Source organism: Pocillopora verrucosa, chromosome 2 (assembly GCF_036669915.1).
Source record: "Pocillopora verrucosa isolate sample1 chromosome 2, ASM3666991v2, whole genome shotgun sequence".
Lineage (NCBI taxonomy): Eukaryota > Metazoa > Cnidaria > Anthozoa > Scleractinia > Pocilloporidae > Pocillopora > Pocillopora verrucosa.
In genome coordinates, this window is record NC_089313.1 from 19,649,492 (window position 1) to 19,664,947 (window position 15,456).

General features: G+C 36.7%; 1 protein-coding gene and 1 long non-coding RNA gene across 2 annotated transcripts; one reads left to right on the top strand and one right to left on the bottom strand.

Moving 5' to 3' along the window:
• Nucleotides 1-6: 6 nt before the first annotated feature.
• Nucleotides 7-9,926, bottom strand: LOC131790568 (solute carrier family 2, facilitated glucose transporter member 12). The gene is made up of 16 exons (XM_059107781.2): nucleotides 9,744-9,926; nucleotides 8,647-8,734; nucleotides 7,768-7,856; nucleotides 7,169-7,285; nucleotides 6,850-6,956; nucleotides 6,649-6,732; nucleotides 6,178-6,281; nucleotides 5,884-5,992; nucleotides 5,576-5,662; nucleotides 4,555-4,641; nucleotides 3,723-3,833; nucleotides 3,582-3,624; nucleotides 2,978-3,223; nucleotides 1,623-1,745; nucleotides 1,074-1,206; nucleotides 7-592 (listed from the first exon to the last, which is right to left on the bottom strand). The coding sequence occupies exons 1-16, from the start codon at nucleotides 9,808-9,810 to the stop codon at nucleotides 460-462; spliced, it is 1,728 nt and encodes a 575-aa protein (XP_058963764.2). The 5' UTR covers nucleotides 9,811-9,926; the 3' UTR covers nucleotides 7-459.
• Nucleotides 9,927-9,990: 64 nt separating this feature from the next.
• LOC136278891 (uncharacterized) lies at nucleotides 9,991-11,838 on the top strand. Its single transcript, XR_010716614.1, has 3 exons — nucleotides 9,991-10,050; nucleotides 11,023-11,056; nucleotides 11,589-11,838. It is a non-coding gene; the product is annotated as an uncharacterized lncRNA (long non-coding RNA).
• Nucleotides 11,839-15,456: the final 3,618 nt, after the last annotated feature.

A 15,456-nucleotide genomic window follows, 5' to 3' on the forward strand; every position in this document is an offset into this window, starting at 1 on the left:
CGGCGATGAGGCAATCATATCTGATTTATTACATAGAAAAGGTAATTTCAAGTAGCTTCTCTATTATCTTGAGAAGCTCAATTTCAACGTTTGCTATTTGCACCGGTGCAAAAAAAAAAAATATAAAACGTGATTCACAACCCAACAAACTGAACACATCATTGCTATTCTACCTGAATCTGTCAGGAATTGAACATTTGAGGTGTTCCGCTGAAAATGGCTATACTTTAAGAGTTCAGTCTGATCGACTCCTTCGCTTTTTCTTAATTTCTTTATCAGCAGTTTCGAATAGTTCTTCCTTCGATTCTTTCTCCTTCTCTTCTGAGCAAGTCATCACATCCACGAGCGTTAAAGTGGCGTAACCAATCGATGGCTGCAAAGGATTTCAGATTGACGATCAGACGACCTTGAACTGTCTTGCACATGTCAATTACTGCAATTATCCAAACGGCTCAAATTTCAGCAAGAATTCTCCAGTAACATATCAGTGGCAGACCCAGTAGGCGAAGGTCTTGTCCCCAGCTCTCTTAACCTTCGTCTTCCTCTGCCCTTACAACAGGTCAGTTTCCTTGGCAGGATCTCTCGTGGTTTTCTGAGAAAATAGATAAATATTTTATTGGAGACTATTCATTTCAACTGCATTAGAAAGACAAGTTATACTGAGCAGGTGCACCTATTGAGGAAACGTTTTTAGCTTTCTATATATAGTTGGTCAAGAAAGTTGTAAAAGACAACTGTCGAGGTAAACTTGCTGGAGCTGAACGTCCTTTAAACACTTTACTAGTTCCCATGGCAAGTTTAAGTTTTCTTATCAAGTCATCTCCAAAACCAGATGTGCTTCTTGTCAAACTTTAGTCAATAGTAAGATAATTTGGTTCTATCAAGTGTGTTGATGACGCAAATTTGCCTTTGTAAAGAGTATCTAGAGCAACTTTTCGAGTGTTAGCCCTTCGTCGGAGCAAATGGAGTACGGTGCTTCGTCACTCTGTAAAACGGGTTGTTCATTTTCTTGGGATCTGAAGAGTTTAGAATTATAGTGAATTCATAAAACTATATGCGGCACCATTGGTTACCTTGCATTCAACTCTGCGGATATTTGTTCCAAAGTTCTGCCTTTCGTTTCCGGGACATATTTATAAACAAATAGTAGAGCTAGAATGCATACAACTGCATAGAAAATAAAGGTTGAAGACGTTCCAATGCCACCTGAGAAAAAAAAAAAAAGAACTTGATTTTTCTGTAAGTTCATTTCAGTACTCGTTCGGATCTAACCCTAAGCAATAGTATACTGTACAATGTTCGAACGCTGAGTGCTACTGAAATCAAAATGAAAGTAATCATATTAGCAAATGAGAAACGAGACAAATTCCATGCGGAGCCAAAGGTATTTCAACGTAAAAACAAGCAAACTCAGTGCCTGGTGTTCGGAAAAACCTGAGTGATCAAGTCGTGAGAAAGTTAAGTTTTGCATCGACTAGCCAAGAGAGAGCCACCAGTTTCCTAGATTGATCACTGAACTTAGTGAGGAAAAACCAAAGATACTTCAGGCTAACCAGGCTGTTGCAGATACAATACAAGTAGACTGGATAGGAAAGTATTTATATAAAGAATATTTTACTTACTTAGCATGTCAAGAAATGTGAGAGAAACAAACAGATTTGTGCCCCAGTTGATTACAGTGGTGATGGAAAAAGCTCTGCCTTTAATACCAGCTGGAAAAATTTCACTTAACACCAACCAAGACACTGTTGATGAAAAAAGGGATGTTAGTGTTTCTAGCTCCTGGCCTTATGTGACGAAATGAAAAGGTCGACACATGGAAATTCTTCATTATGTTTTGTTCCCCTGATTCACTATTGTCTTGCAAATGGATTAAACATTTAAAAACCAAGAGTAAGAATGACGTTTGATTAGTGTTCGTTGCATCACATCAACTTAATCTCTACATCTCTTACCAACTTTCTCTGTCTCTCTAACTGTTGTTGTTGAAAGCGTCATGTATGTTCCCTTCCCGTTGCTGCCTACTATGTCTTTCTTTTCTTCTTCTCCTATTTATCTTTTCTTCTACGATAATTCTTCCTAATCTTTCACTTCTCCTGTATTGACCATTCGCATCAGTCACCAAGGTTCTCTGGCCATTATTGCTGCCCGATAAGGCACCATATATATTCTTGAGGGATTCAATGAATTTGGTTCAATCATAAAAATACAACCCATTTAGGATTCTTAAGCGATTTGCTTCCACAAAGGTTCGAATCGGCCGCTGACGCCACGTAAAAAAAGTAACCTATACACCTAGAATTTGAGTAGCTGTCATGACATGTATTTGAAAAATAGTCTTCCGAATAGAAAATCGTTACCGTATTCTCCGGGCAAAAACCGTCGTCTACATGTCGAACTAAGACTAAGGCAGATTTCGGTCCCCTACTTAACAGATTTCTCTAAACAGATCCTTTTTCTATCCTCATCAAAAAAAATAACATTTCCTTTACCATCAGATAGAAAATCGACAAAAAAGGTCATCACGTTCTCGGTTTGTTTTGAAAACTGCCTTTATGTATATATAACAGTTGTTGGGTCGTTGCTTACGTTGCTTAGTTTATGGGCAAAACAATCATTTTCAATTTTGATCCGAAACAATATAGCAACAATTTAAAGACGAAAGTCTATCTGTCTGTCTTACTATATATTCGTCATGAGTTACAGCTGACTACTTGCGTATGATGTACACGCATTCTACACACAAATGCAGAACACCGTGCGCATTTGCGTGTTTCACACAAGCAATTTGCGTGCCAAGCGCGTGTAATTTGAGAAAATTAGCGCACTCGACCGGCGTACAGTGTTGCAAGAGGCAAGATAGGGACTTTAAACTGAACATTCCTACATTCAACTCCACGCAACAATTCAAATGTCAGACGAAACTCCTTGTTCTAAACAACTATAATCAAACGCTTTTCTCACTATTCAAACAAACCTGGTCCAAAACTGAATGAGTAGGCACCAACAAAGAGTACCAGAGCACTGAGGGTCAAATAACGCACTCCTTTGTTTGCCATGTGTGTTTGGTTCGATGCTGGTTCAGTAAAGTTCCTTGTCTGCGTAACAAAGTGGCATTTCCTGGTTGGATGCAGACCCAGTGGTGAGTAATGTGAAATGATCCCTAACGTGAGTATGCTAACAGCCATCACTGATACACCTATGAGAAGAAAACGACGACGACCTGCAAATGATATAAAATGTTCCTTCAGCGGAAAAAGAAAATTAAGAACTCGCAGAACTACCGCTAAGTTACCCGCAATGGCCAGTCAGAACACAGATAATCATCACAAGTGGCTGAATAAAACTTAAAGTACATTTTTTGTGAGAACATACCACCAACCTTGAGGGCAATAAAAGTGAGGTGACTGAGTCACGATTACTTTAAATTTTGCACCTGATTTTTTGAGGAGTTGCTATAAGTTTCCAAGATCAATCAGAGAAAGAAGAGGCACAAAATCAATACAATCCCTGATTACTTCCAACTATAAATTGAAAGTTTCATTCAAGGTGTAGCTTGAACGGGGAAAGGCAATCCTTACCACCTTTGTCCACAGTACTGAGAGATATTATAGTAGCAACAAGCTGAAACAAGAAAAGACAAGGAATGAAAATACTTATCTTAGCTAAAAAGCAACTTGAGCTGAGAAACAGGCGCGGTATTCTATACGCTTAGAACTCACCTTTGCTATTCCGATGCCTAAACTTGCTAACGTTGCCTTCTCACCACTTTGAAAGCCGAGCGCTTGGAAGATTGTTGATGCGTAATACACCACAGTTGGCTGACCTGTGAACTATGAAGCCCACAATCACCCATGAAGCTTTCTTAAAATATCATTGTTAACCTTCTCCTTCAAATATGCCCTTGAGCAGATTCAGGCTAACAGGTCTAAATCTTCTTCCACAAAACTATACACAGAACTACTCATATTTTACGCTCCCTTACAATAGTGGATCTGCTTTTCAGAGTTCTGCAGATTATCACAATACCTATTAAATCTGCCAATTTATTGACTGCAGTTTGAACGCCAACAAGATCATAACGAGCATTATTTACAAAAAACTAAAACGTAGTGTTAGTTTTATATAATTCTGATCCCTATTTTCTTATTAAGGCTTGGGTGAAGGTATATTCCTGAAAATTCAAATTTTCAATACCCAAAGATGGCACAATTCATACTGATAGATGTCTTTATGGAGTTTCCTATACTATTGGCGAAACCTATTTGATGTTAATCCTTAAACCCTGCAGCTCTCAAGTGATCAACAATTAATTTCTCCTTTCATAATCAATTCATCATCCACACATACAGAACAGATAAACTCATCAGCTAGTGGGGTAGGGCCAACTACTAACAACTGACTGAACAGATACTCTCAATTGATTTACAAGGGAATGTAAAGCAGCTAGGAGAGAAAAATAGCTTTATGGAACACATCTTCTGAATTCACAGGATAAAAGAGAAGGCAAAAAACAGTTAAATGATTGTTAATCACAATGCTCAGTGTCCATACCTGTTGAAAAAACACAATTCCACCACCAACAAGCATCCTGCTTCTCATGTTTTCCATACTGCTTAACAGGTCTGTGAACTTGTAGCGCTGTGAACAACATATTAACAAACACTTCAACAAATATGTGAAGGGGTGCTGCTTGCAAAGTGTCTAACTGAGAATAATTGAACTGAGGGGCACAAAAACTTGAACTGAATGACGAATGAACTGAAAAATTGCACCTAAATCTGCTAGCAGCAGGAACGAACACGTGCACAGAATTTTAAGGTCAGAAGGTCTCTCATTAGCACCTGGCATCATCGTCATTTGAGCATTTGAAACATACATGATTATTTGCTTATGGTAAGAAATTCTTCCCTCAAGGAAGTACCCTCCCCCCCCCACCCCACCCATCTCTCCAAACATCCAAACCTTCATGGACAATCACCTTTCAGCACGTTTTAATGCAAGATATTCATTTGTATCTCTAGTTTGTCCTTAAATGTAATGAGCAATAACCCATATAACCTTCAATCCTCTGTACAGCTGTAAGTCACCTCAAGTTCATACATATTTGGTATTTTTGGTATTTATTTTTTCCTCCATTTCCACAGATTAGAGTCTAATGAATAATTACAAGTAAGATAAGAGGATGGAGAAGGGCATAATATGGCAAGCTAATTAGATGCCCTTTACCTTAAATATCATTACATTTTTCATACAATAAAAAGAAGTGGTACAATAAGATATGAGGTATAAGATACAAATACAAGAGAGGGAATAGGAATCACACCTTAAACAACAAATATGTAAATAAAACATGGTCAGAGGAAGACATTAATCAGTATTGAGAAAGGGAATGTGAGAAAAGTGCTCTTTTAAAAAGTTCTTTAATGGGCTTCTCCTACATAGATATAGGAATATCATTCCAATAGTAGCACCCTATAATTGTTGGAAAGAATTTCCTTATATTTGTTCTGAAGGGGCTAGGGTTCAGGTGTTGCAGAGATATACTTCTAGTGGCATAATCATAAGTACATACATATTCCACTTTGAGCCCAGACTTGATCCTTGTAAACTCTTCATGTGGGTCACCTGACCACTGAAGCTTCTGAATCATTCTACAAGCCTGAGAAATAGAAAAGGAGCAGGTTGTTTACCATGAACAATCACATACAGACTAAAGGTTGGTAATTTTGGCTCTGTTTTGCTGAAAGAAATCACTCATTAGTTTCTTATTAAACTTAGCTAAAGCAAACATCAAGAGTTGACAGAAGTTTGTAATTTTCCTAGTATACAAATAACCTACAGATAACATATATTAAGCCATTAAAGTAACTGTAATTGTACCTTTTCATCCTGTCCACTTACTATCAGCCATCTGGGACTGTATGGTAAAAAGAACATTCCTATACCTTGGATAAAGGCTGGAATTCCTGACAATCCAAACATGTAGCGCCTTGAAGACAAACCAATGGACAATACATTAATCTGGTCATTTCATATACATCTCCTTTGTAAATTTTCCTATTCTTTGTTTGTTTCTTGAGGCTATGCATTCTCAAAATGTTGGAAAGCTTTATTTGAGCTCCCCTTGCCCATTTCTCACATTGGAACTTAGTTACTACACAGAAAATGACTCACCAGCCAGATGGTAAATCAATGAAAATCACATTGGCCAAGTAAGCTAGCAAAAGACCAAGACATATACCAAGCTCATTGATTGATACCAACAGGCCACGTTTATTCTGAAACAAAATAAACACTTTTTAATATCTCAGTTTAATTTACCAACTAAGAAAATGTATTTTGCTTCAAGAAAGCAAATATAATGCAACATCAATTAAATTCTCATTAACATCATCAAGTTCTGATAATCAACAGTGTCTCACTAATAATCAGCGACAAGAGAGCCAAGCAAACTAGACCTCAACACCAAAACATCATCTAGCAAACACAAGATTAGAATACATTGCTTCTCATTCAGAGTTATTTTGATATGATGACAAAATCTCTCAACATTTTTACAAGGAAATCTATGGCTATTAGAAGGGAGAATCAGTTAAAAGATCTTAGAAGGTAAGCACTCAACTCAATCATAATTATGAAACTTACTGCAGGAGCTATCTCTGAGATGTAGATGCACTCAGCAATGGCAGACAAGGACACTCCAAACCCAACAATAAAACGACCAACAATCTAGAATCGTGAGTCATTTTTCATTAGTGGCAAATATTTAGTACAAAAATTCTGCAAGCAATTTACTTGAGTGGAATAAGAATATAAAAGGAACATTATATGGGATATGCTACCCACCAGAATTGCAAATGAGGGTGCAAATGCCAAAATGACTGCTCCAATAAGAAACACTGCAGAATTAATGACAATAGCCAGACGTCTTCCAATAAAATCCACTATTAATCCTGCATAAAAGAGTTACCATCAGTACTGAAAAATGTATATGTTATCAACTACATATAACAGGACATACTGGTTGATGTTATCTCAACAACAGTTGAGAGCATTTTGAACAGCAATTACAAGTTCATTGGGTGATTCCTTTTGCTTTGGCTTCACAACTCCCAGCTGAGAAGTGCTCTATCTTTCATTCATACTTCAAAACAATTAATGTTACCTCCTATCAGTGATGCCAGAACTGCTCCCATCAGCATGGAACTCACCACCATCTCTTGTTGAGTGCAATCTAAATGGAACTCAGCTCTCAGTTGAAGAATTGCTCCAGACACCACACCTGAGAAAAATGTAATAACTATTACTATTACTAATCTCAACTCTTCTGCCTACCAGTTCAACACAAGGGAAAGACCACTATAGTTTGCTGCAGTGTCAGAGTAACTTGTCAACATGCAGGTACAGAAAAGTGCAGGTCTCAAGCTATCCTTGTGTTATTGTCCCTGAAGATGTGATTTGCACCAAGAAAAAAAATCATCAATCACTTCTTGTGATTGTCATGGTAGAAAGTGAAATGAATGTTGTCAGTTGTTCCAGTCATCAACAGCATCAGTGCCTAGATTTTTGACTCTGATGATAACTCCCAATTAGATTGCCAAACTCTCAGTAAGTCTCCCAGCAACATTCCTTTCAGGACTAATCAACCTAAAGCAGGCAATCCTTCTTGAGACCTTCTTATTTACACTTATAATTACAAAGTTTTAACACAAACATCCCCTTCAAAAATGTTGCACATAATTTCTGAGTTTCAACTTCACATACCTATATCATAACCAAACAGAACTCCACCCAGTCCAGCCATACATGCAGCCATTGTAAGGTATAACAATGGCTTTTGTGGACAACAGGAGCTATGAATAATACAAACACATACATCAAATTGTGATATGGTGTGAAAACAGTGTATCCTTTGAAAGCAAAGTGACTGTGATCAAATACACTTTCCTTGACTTTAATGCTGTGCAATATTTGAGGAGCAAATTTACATGAATTTTAATGCTTTTCTCTTGTTTTTTCACACTACAACCAGTAGAAAATAGTTAAGAGAGCCTAATTTAATAGACCATTTAAACTCACTCAACTCTTACCCCTTTACATCACTGCTGGGATAAAAGAACCTTTGTATAATTTCTCTAAAGATTCAAGATTCAGTTGTTCTGATTGGTCGAGGAGTGCATCATATCTCACCATAATTACCTTGCGCAAGGTGGTTATGGCAAGAGTGATACATTTAAAAATGGTTGGCTTGCATTTTGTCAGTCATCAAATTCTAGTGCAAACTTGCTCTTTGTATTGGTATTGGTAGTTAAAACAATTGAAACACAATGGTTTCAAAACCAACATTCACAGCAGAATTTGAAAGCACCTAAGCAACTATACTAAAATAATTATTTACTTCAGGCTCAGTGAGTATTGTTGAATAATCCCCTTCACTTTGTCTTAAGGATTACTGAACAATATTCTCTTTGCCTTCTGTGAATAATGGTTAACTCAAACCAGTGACTCTGAAAAGGGGAGAGGGGAGACAGTTTTTTTCACTCCATTTATCATTGGTAGCACAATTTTACAAGGAAGGGTGTTTCAAGTTATAATCACTCAACAATTCTACAACTGGTTGTTAAAAAAGCAAGATTTACTCACCTTTCAACGATCTGAGGTTGAACAAGCTGAAGTTGCTCCACCAAGCCATTGCTCATATGTTCTGATGATTCTGGCTCAAGAAGGCTTGCTATTGAACAAATAAAATAGCAAAAAAAAAACTTGACCACAAACAGGAAGCAGTACATGCATGACAATTTAAGACGTTACATGTACGAGTACATGATATGCATGGGGTCACAGATTTAGAACTAAATCATAAATAGAAATTTTATTTACAATTCATTCATTCATCAATTCAAAGCTTATCAACCCACTTGTAACAACTCCCTGATAAAGTCTGCTATTATTTGGCGAACCACGTGGGATATGAAAACAAATTTTAACTATTTTTTAAGTTCGTAATCGTTGCTCACTTGTTTACCATCTGTAAAAAGTTCCAGTTGAGAGTCTGCCATCTCCTACCACACGCTAGCACATGAGAGGAAACTTGATCCCACGATAAAAATCGAAAAACGAGTCCGTAGAAAGACGCTAAAAGAGTCGCTAAAGGAAAACTAGACGGGTTTCATCCATGTCACATTCAAGCCGCCGTTTACTTAGGAGTTACATTCTGACAACAACTTTTTTCGTTCCAATTTGTTCAATTCCTCATAAATTTCTATTGATGGACTTGAATTCTTATGTCATCTTGAAGTATAGTTTCTTCCATCGAATAATTGACATGTGGAATCAATTACCTTTCGATATTCGTTATTCTGATGATGTAAATATTTTTAAGTCTAGAGTTAAGAAATGTATTAGGGACTCTTACGTATTTTTCCTTTTCATAAATGCATTTCTTGAATTTATTATCTTCAGTGTATTTATTTAAGTCCATGGGTGATCTGTTTTCATTTTGATATTGTAAAAGTTGTAAGTCGAGTTAAGAAATTTATTAGTGATTCTTAAGTATTTTTCCTTTTCATAGATGCATTTCTTGCATTTATTATCTTTAGTGTATTTATTTTAGTTCATAGGTGATCTGTTTTTATATAGGGTTTCGAACTCCTTTGCAGATTATCCTTTGGCCTTTTTGACCATAGATTGTAATAAATAAATAAAATAAATAAAATAAATATAGTATAGCCAGTACTAACATGTATCTCGAGTTCTTCCCTCTGCGTAAAACTCCCTGGTGTAGTCGTCAGGCGTTTCATCCATCATATCAGTTCATCGTCTGTAACAGTTATATACGCTTCTTATAGATCACAGTTTAGCCTTAAAATGGCAATTATGCAACTTCATACAAAGTCCGCCATGACTCCTGCCATGTTGAAAGTTTTTTGCATCTAGCCTCATTTTCAAGCTAAGAGAGACGCGTCATAAGGCGCGGGAAACTGGTCTGCAGCGATCAGTAAGAGGAAAACGATGGGGTTGACAAGTTCCACAGACAAACAATGAAAGGTACATGTAACATTTTGTGAAGTCTTTAAAACTCTTCCAATTGTATCATCAATCGCTTTCCAAGTCTCCAAGAAAAATTAGAAGTATTTTACTCACTTTAAACATGCCCCAAGGTTCAATTAAAGCTATTAAACTCAGTTGACCTTCATTTCGTAAACGGTTCATAAACAAAAATTTGTGCAATGTTTTATTTATAAAATGGTTAAACGTCGCTGTCCAATTTCTATTTAAATTCATTAACTTTTAAAGACGAAAACATATTTTAAGGTTCCTCAATCCTCGTACCACGTCGTGTTGTGACCAACATTGCTAACAGCCTAATGTCCTTCACGGCTCAATTATGATCATACAAAGATTATTGAAATCGCCCATTTCGTTGCTTCACCCAAAGAACTTCTGCTGGAAGGCTCTTTTAAATGCCGGCACTGAAATTATGGGTTGATGTAGCAGGAACTTACGTCTTCAATTCAACTTTTGATGACAGTCACGCTTGCAATACAGACTATTAACTGTCAAATATCAAAATTATCACGGAATGTTTTTTACACTGTGTTCATTGGAAGCTATATATTTCCATTTTGAAGACAAAAAAAATTACCAAAAGTCTACTCATCATATTTTGGTATAATTATGAATTTTGATATCCATCAACATGAGCAGGGAAGAAATGAAACTCTTGCAAGTAATTCATATGTTGCGATAATTTCCTCATTTCTCATTTCATTATATTTAATTTTTTTTATTTATGTGTGTGACTATCCATCTTCGATCCTTTTAAAAAATTAATCAAAAACTGAAATTTGAGAGAACTTAGGCAGAAGCGAGTTGTGAGTGGTACTAATGAATATGCCTTTCGGCTGAGATTGTCAATGTTTAATGGTGTGTGTAGTGTTGACTATTCAATGAAATATGTTTTGCGTTTCAAACAATTGGTTACTCAGTGGTTTTACCGTTTCGTTGTGTTTCTAACAGGTGCAGCAGTACTCTGTCCAAGATTTTAAACCCGGTAAGACAAATCATCTTCTCTGCGTGTGGGTCATTTAAAGTATATTTCCTTTACTTGAGTCTTTGGTGGATACAGGGCCACTTCAAAACTTGTTTTCTCTACGTAAAAGCAATCATTTGCCCGAATTTCATAAATGTATTTAATTGCGTGAGTTTTGAGGATAGAGGCTTTGATATTTGAGACACTGGACATTGATATCTTAGAAAGCTCTCTGCATGCTCCATCAGAATAAGAAATTAAGTCAAGAGATAGTTGTTGTAGAAAGAAACCCAGTGAAGTACACATGCTGTTCTATGGAGAGAAATGGTAATTACATCACACCAGATCAGATCTTCAATCAAAATGATTCAAGGGGATTTTGTGCTCGTCTGTTAATACCACTTTGATCTCGTGTCCGTTAACAGTAAGTAACACACGGTATTAGAGTATATTACTATCATCAAACCGAATAAGACGAAGAAGAATTTAGTAAAAATCAGTCCTCAGGAACAGATGATTCAAGTCACCATTTTTTTCTTTTTTTGATCATTAGCGCAATTTCCACTTCCCAAGTCTGGGTTTAGGAGCCAAGATTACACTCATTTCAACTTATCATGTTCAATGTTCAACCGTGAAGAAATTCTACTATAGAACGATGTTATCTCCAAAGGTTATACTTATGATAACGTTTGAAAGATCATTAACAACTCACTTGAATTAAGAGATTGATTAAAGTCTGTAGCACGCCTTTTAGCGCTTATTGAAATGATAGGAGTAAGAAATAAATAGTGCGCGAAGTTGATAGCGATTTATGTGACTTTTATGACACAAATAGTCTATTCCGAAAATCAAATAAACTTCGATGAAAGGGAAATTTACGATCTTTTTGTTTGTTATCTCTAAGAAAAAAATAGAAAGTTAATTTCAATCATTTGTGGAGATATTGTTTGTGAAAAAGGCATCGAACCGATAAAACGCCCACACAGAGTGTGCATAATAAATCAAACGCCGAAAGGCAATTCGGAAGAAGCAAGGAATGTAAGGGAAACTTTTCCAACAAGTCGATAAAGGATGTTCATTTGGCGTTGTGAAAGTCTCTATACAATGATGAGAAATTTGGAATTCTCAACGAGAGATAGAAATTTAAATAGACAAGGAAAAAATAATGATGTTTCTCGCGATTTATTCTTTAACGTAATTAAAAGTCGCTAGTCTTGAGATTAAATTCCAAACACAGCAGGGGATACCTTAGATGCAGATTGATCGCAGTGAAATTAAATATCAAATCAGCCCTTTTTTTCGTTTTATTTTGTCTTCTTTCCGTCGGCATAGTATGTTTCCATGATTAAACTGCAAAGTCAAAAATCCGGCATATGGATGGTTTTAATCAAGGAAAGACCTACTTTAATCAGTGACTTTTTTCAATAATGACGTTTTAACAGAGTTGTGCTACTTTGATATGGAATATGTTATAATTCTGGTTTATTCAGTTAGTTGTAAATGCCCTGCATTCTTAAAAAATAGCATTTAACTTAGCTGAAATGAATTACGGGTTATCAACCTCATTTCAAGGACAGCCAGTTTTTCCCTGCATGAAGTATTTACACCTCATTTGGAATCTGCCGTACGTATCAATTTTATCTCGCTGAAGTACTTAAGACATCCAAGTAGCTGATTTAATTTTTCCTTTAGGCTCGTAATACCTATATAATCTAAAGTTATCCAGATCTGGAGAGTCTTCTGGCCCTCATACAATACATTGAAAACTTCCCTTCTTATCTCAAGTAGTTTTCAATTGGAAACCTCAATGGTTGCATTGGATTCTAGGAGCTGTTAAAGAGTCTCTTAGGAGCCATTAAAACAAAATCATTTCTGCAAAAATTCAGCATATGAAAAGAGCCTTTTTTCTTTCCCATAAAAACTTAGGATTTCAGCGAACTTTCTGGCTGCCTGTTGAGTAAACTGTACAATGACCAGTGCAGCTTGATTTAGTGTCTGCCTCTCTATATTTATACTCAATGAAAGAACTTCATAGATTACCTCGCTAAGTGAAATAACGTCATTACCTTTATCTGATAAAGTAGGATTCGATATTGCACGGAAACATTCGGAAAACTGAAATACTAGTCCGCCTTCTAAAGGAGGCAAAGGCTTTTTAAAGAAGTCACGTTTAAGCGTTCTGTTGAGCCCATCATTTTTACTTCTTCGAGTTTAAGTTTTTTTCTAGTTATTTTGAACGTTCATTTTTCCACGAAACGTCTTCCCTTCCACATCAGTAGAAGTAGCAAGCAAGGTGGATATTTTCTGTGATAAAACATAGAGTACATTAGCTCAAAATGAAATAAAGTTAATTTAGTTTGGACCTTGAACCATTCCAAAGAACATAGGACATTTTCTTTGGAATGATTCGTCATTGTCAGATAATTCGGAAGCGACATTTGTCGTATTTTACTGTTGTGACCCGGGTCACTAAACCTCAGTGATCATTTAGAAAAGACTTTTAGGAATGAGACACATGTTGCAGTAAAGTTAAAAGATTATCTGCTATTCTTTATCAACCGATACAGAGCACAATGAATACGCACGCCCCCCCCCCCCCAAAAAAAAACAAAAAACAAAAAAAAAACGAGAGGAGAAAAGGAAATATTGTTCATCATTCGATCGAAAGCTGTGTATAGTGTGTTCAATCGCCTGTCAGATCAGAGAAAATTTCCTTCTTGGCTCTGAAATGTTTCTAATGATATTCTAGATGTGGTGGACATTTTCTTTGGAATGATTCGTCATTGTCAGATAATTCGGAAGCGACATTTGTCGTATTTTACTGTTGTGACCCGGGTCACTAAACCTCAGTGATCATTTAGAAAAGACTTTTAGGAATGAGACACATGTTGCAGTAAAGTTAAAAGATTATCTGCTATTCTTTATCAACCGATACAGAGCACAATGAATACGCACGCCCCCCCCCCCCCAAAAAAAAACAAAAAACAAAAAAAAAACGAGAGGAGAAAAGGAAATATTGTTCATCATTCGATCGAAAGCTGTGTATAGTGTGTTCAATCGCCTGTCAGATCAGAGAAAATTTCCTTCTTGGCTCTGAAATGTTTCTAATGATATTCTAGATGTGGTGTCCATGATGTAATAAGGTCAACATATGCTTATCACACTAAACATAAGAGCTCTCAAGTACAATCAGGAAGCTCGTCAAGATATTTCCAATTAATTCGTATCAAGAAAAGCGGATCAGCTGAAAGTTGAGCAGGCTTTGTTTAACGATTAACAATGACCGTAGATGGCTACTTTGGAACAATGGCGGAAACAGCTTTAAAATACACGCGGGATTTTTCAAATTTCCGATTATCATACGAGCGGCAGATTTAAACCATCAGCAAAACTGATGATACGAAAAATCCTCCCCGTGGGGGTGATTATGGTAGATTTTTTAGGATGCAAATAGTCACGGTGGGGTGGATGGTGGGGCGACTGTAGCTTTCGTATCTGAAGTAAAGAAATGTCACCGTTTTTTCCTTTACATTGCTTAAAACTGGCGAAAGATATATTCAATTAGAGGCTCACTGTGCGATACAAAAGTGCTGAGAGCATGTGTAACCGGTATTAACGTCCGAAGCCTACCACGCCGTTGAATCATGTAGAAGACTATCGTCATTTGCTCGATTGTTTAATGTGCGGGTATTTAAATTTCGCGCTGCGTGAATGAGATTTTGTTCCTGGTGTGCACAAAAAGGTTCATATTCTCCTTCCTCTAGCGTATGATTTAAACCTGGTAATAACGTCCGAAGCCTCGCGCGTCGTTAATTAATGTAGTTTTACGGGTATCTTTCTCTTTCCGTATTTCAATTCAACGAAAGGAGTTAAAAAAACAATGGCGAGTGGAAATAGTCGCACACGCTCGTCAATTTCTCCCATTCGACTCGACTGTTCAATCCGAGTATATTTAAATTTCGCGCTTCGTAAGCAAGAAAAACTGAATAATCTCCTCCCACAATTTTTTTGTGTATACACAAACCGACATCAAATTGATACCTATTCATCCTTTTGTGTGATAGCAGGAGGTGAGATTTTTTTCGCGTAGTCATGTTCTTCTTCTTTTCTTCCTTTTTTTTTGCTCAACAGGTTACGTCTATTCAATCACATCACTGATGCTGTCAGATTCATCTACAAAATTTTAGGGCAATCCAATTTCGCGCTACGAAAGTTATCCTATTTTCTTAGTTTGCATAAAGCGCTGCGCAATCGCCTCCCATAATTTGCTTACCGTAGCGTAAATGCATAAGCCCAGCAAAAACTTAACACGCGAAAAAAATCACACCCCTTGATTCGTTAAATGCCGCCTCGGTTGATTGAGAACAAACATAAAGTCCTAAGATCCGCTTTCTACAAAGGGAATATTTGGGAAAACTGTT

Excerpts from the sequence above, each read along its gene's own strand:
- LOC131790568 (XM_059107781.2), bottom strand. The coding sequence starts at position 9,810 with ATGATGGATGAAACGCCTGACGACTACACCAGGGAGTTTTACGCAGAG. Across the intron at positions 6,957-7,168 it reads TCTGGCATCACTGATAGGAG|GATTAATAGTGGATTTTATT; the intron begins GTAACATTAATT and ends TCTTTTATGCAG. Across the intron at positions 3,834-4,554 it reads GAATTGTGTTTTTTCAACAG|TTCACAGGTCAGCCAACTGT; the intron begins GTATGGACACTG and ends TGGGCTTCATAG.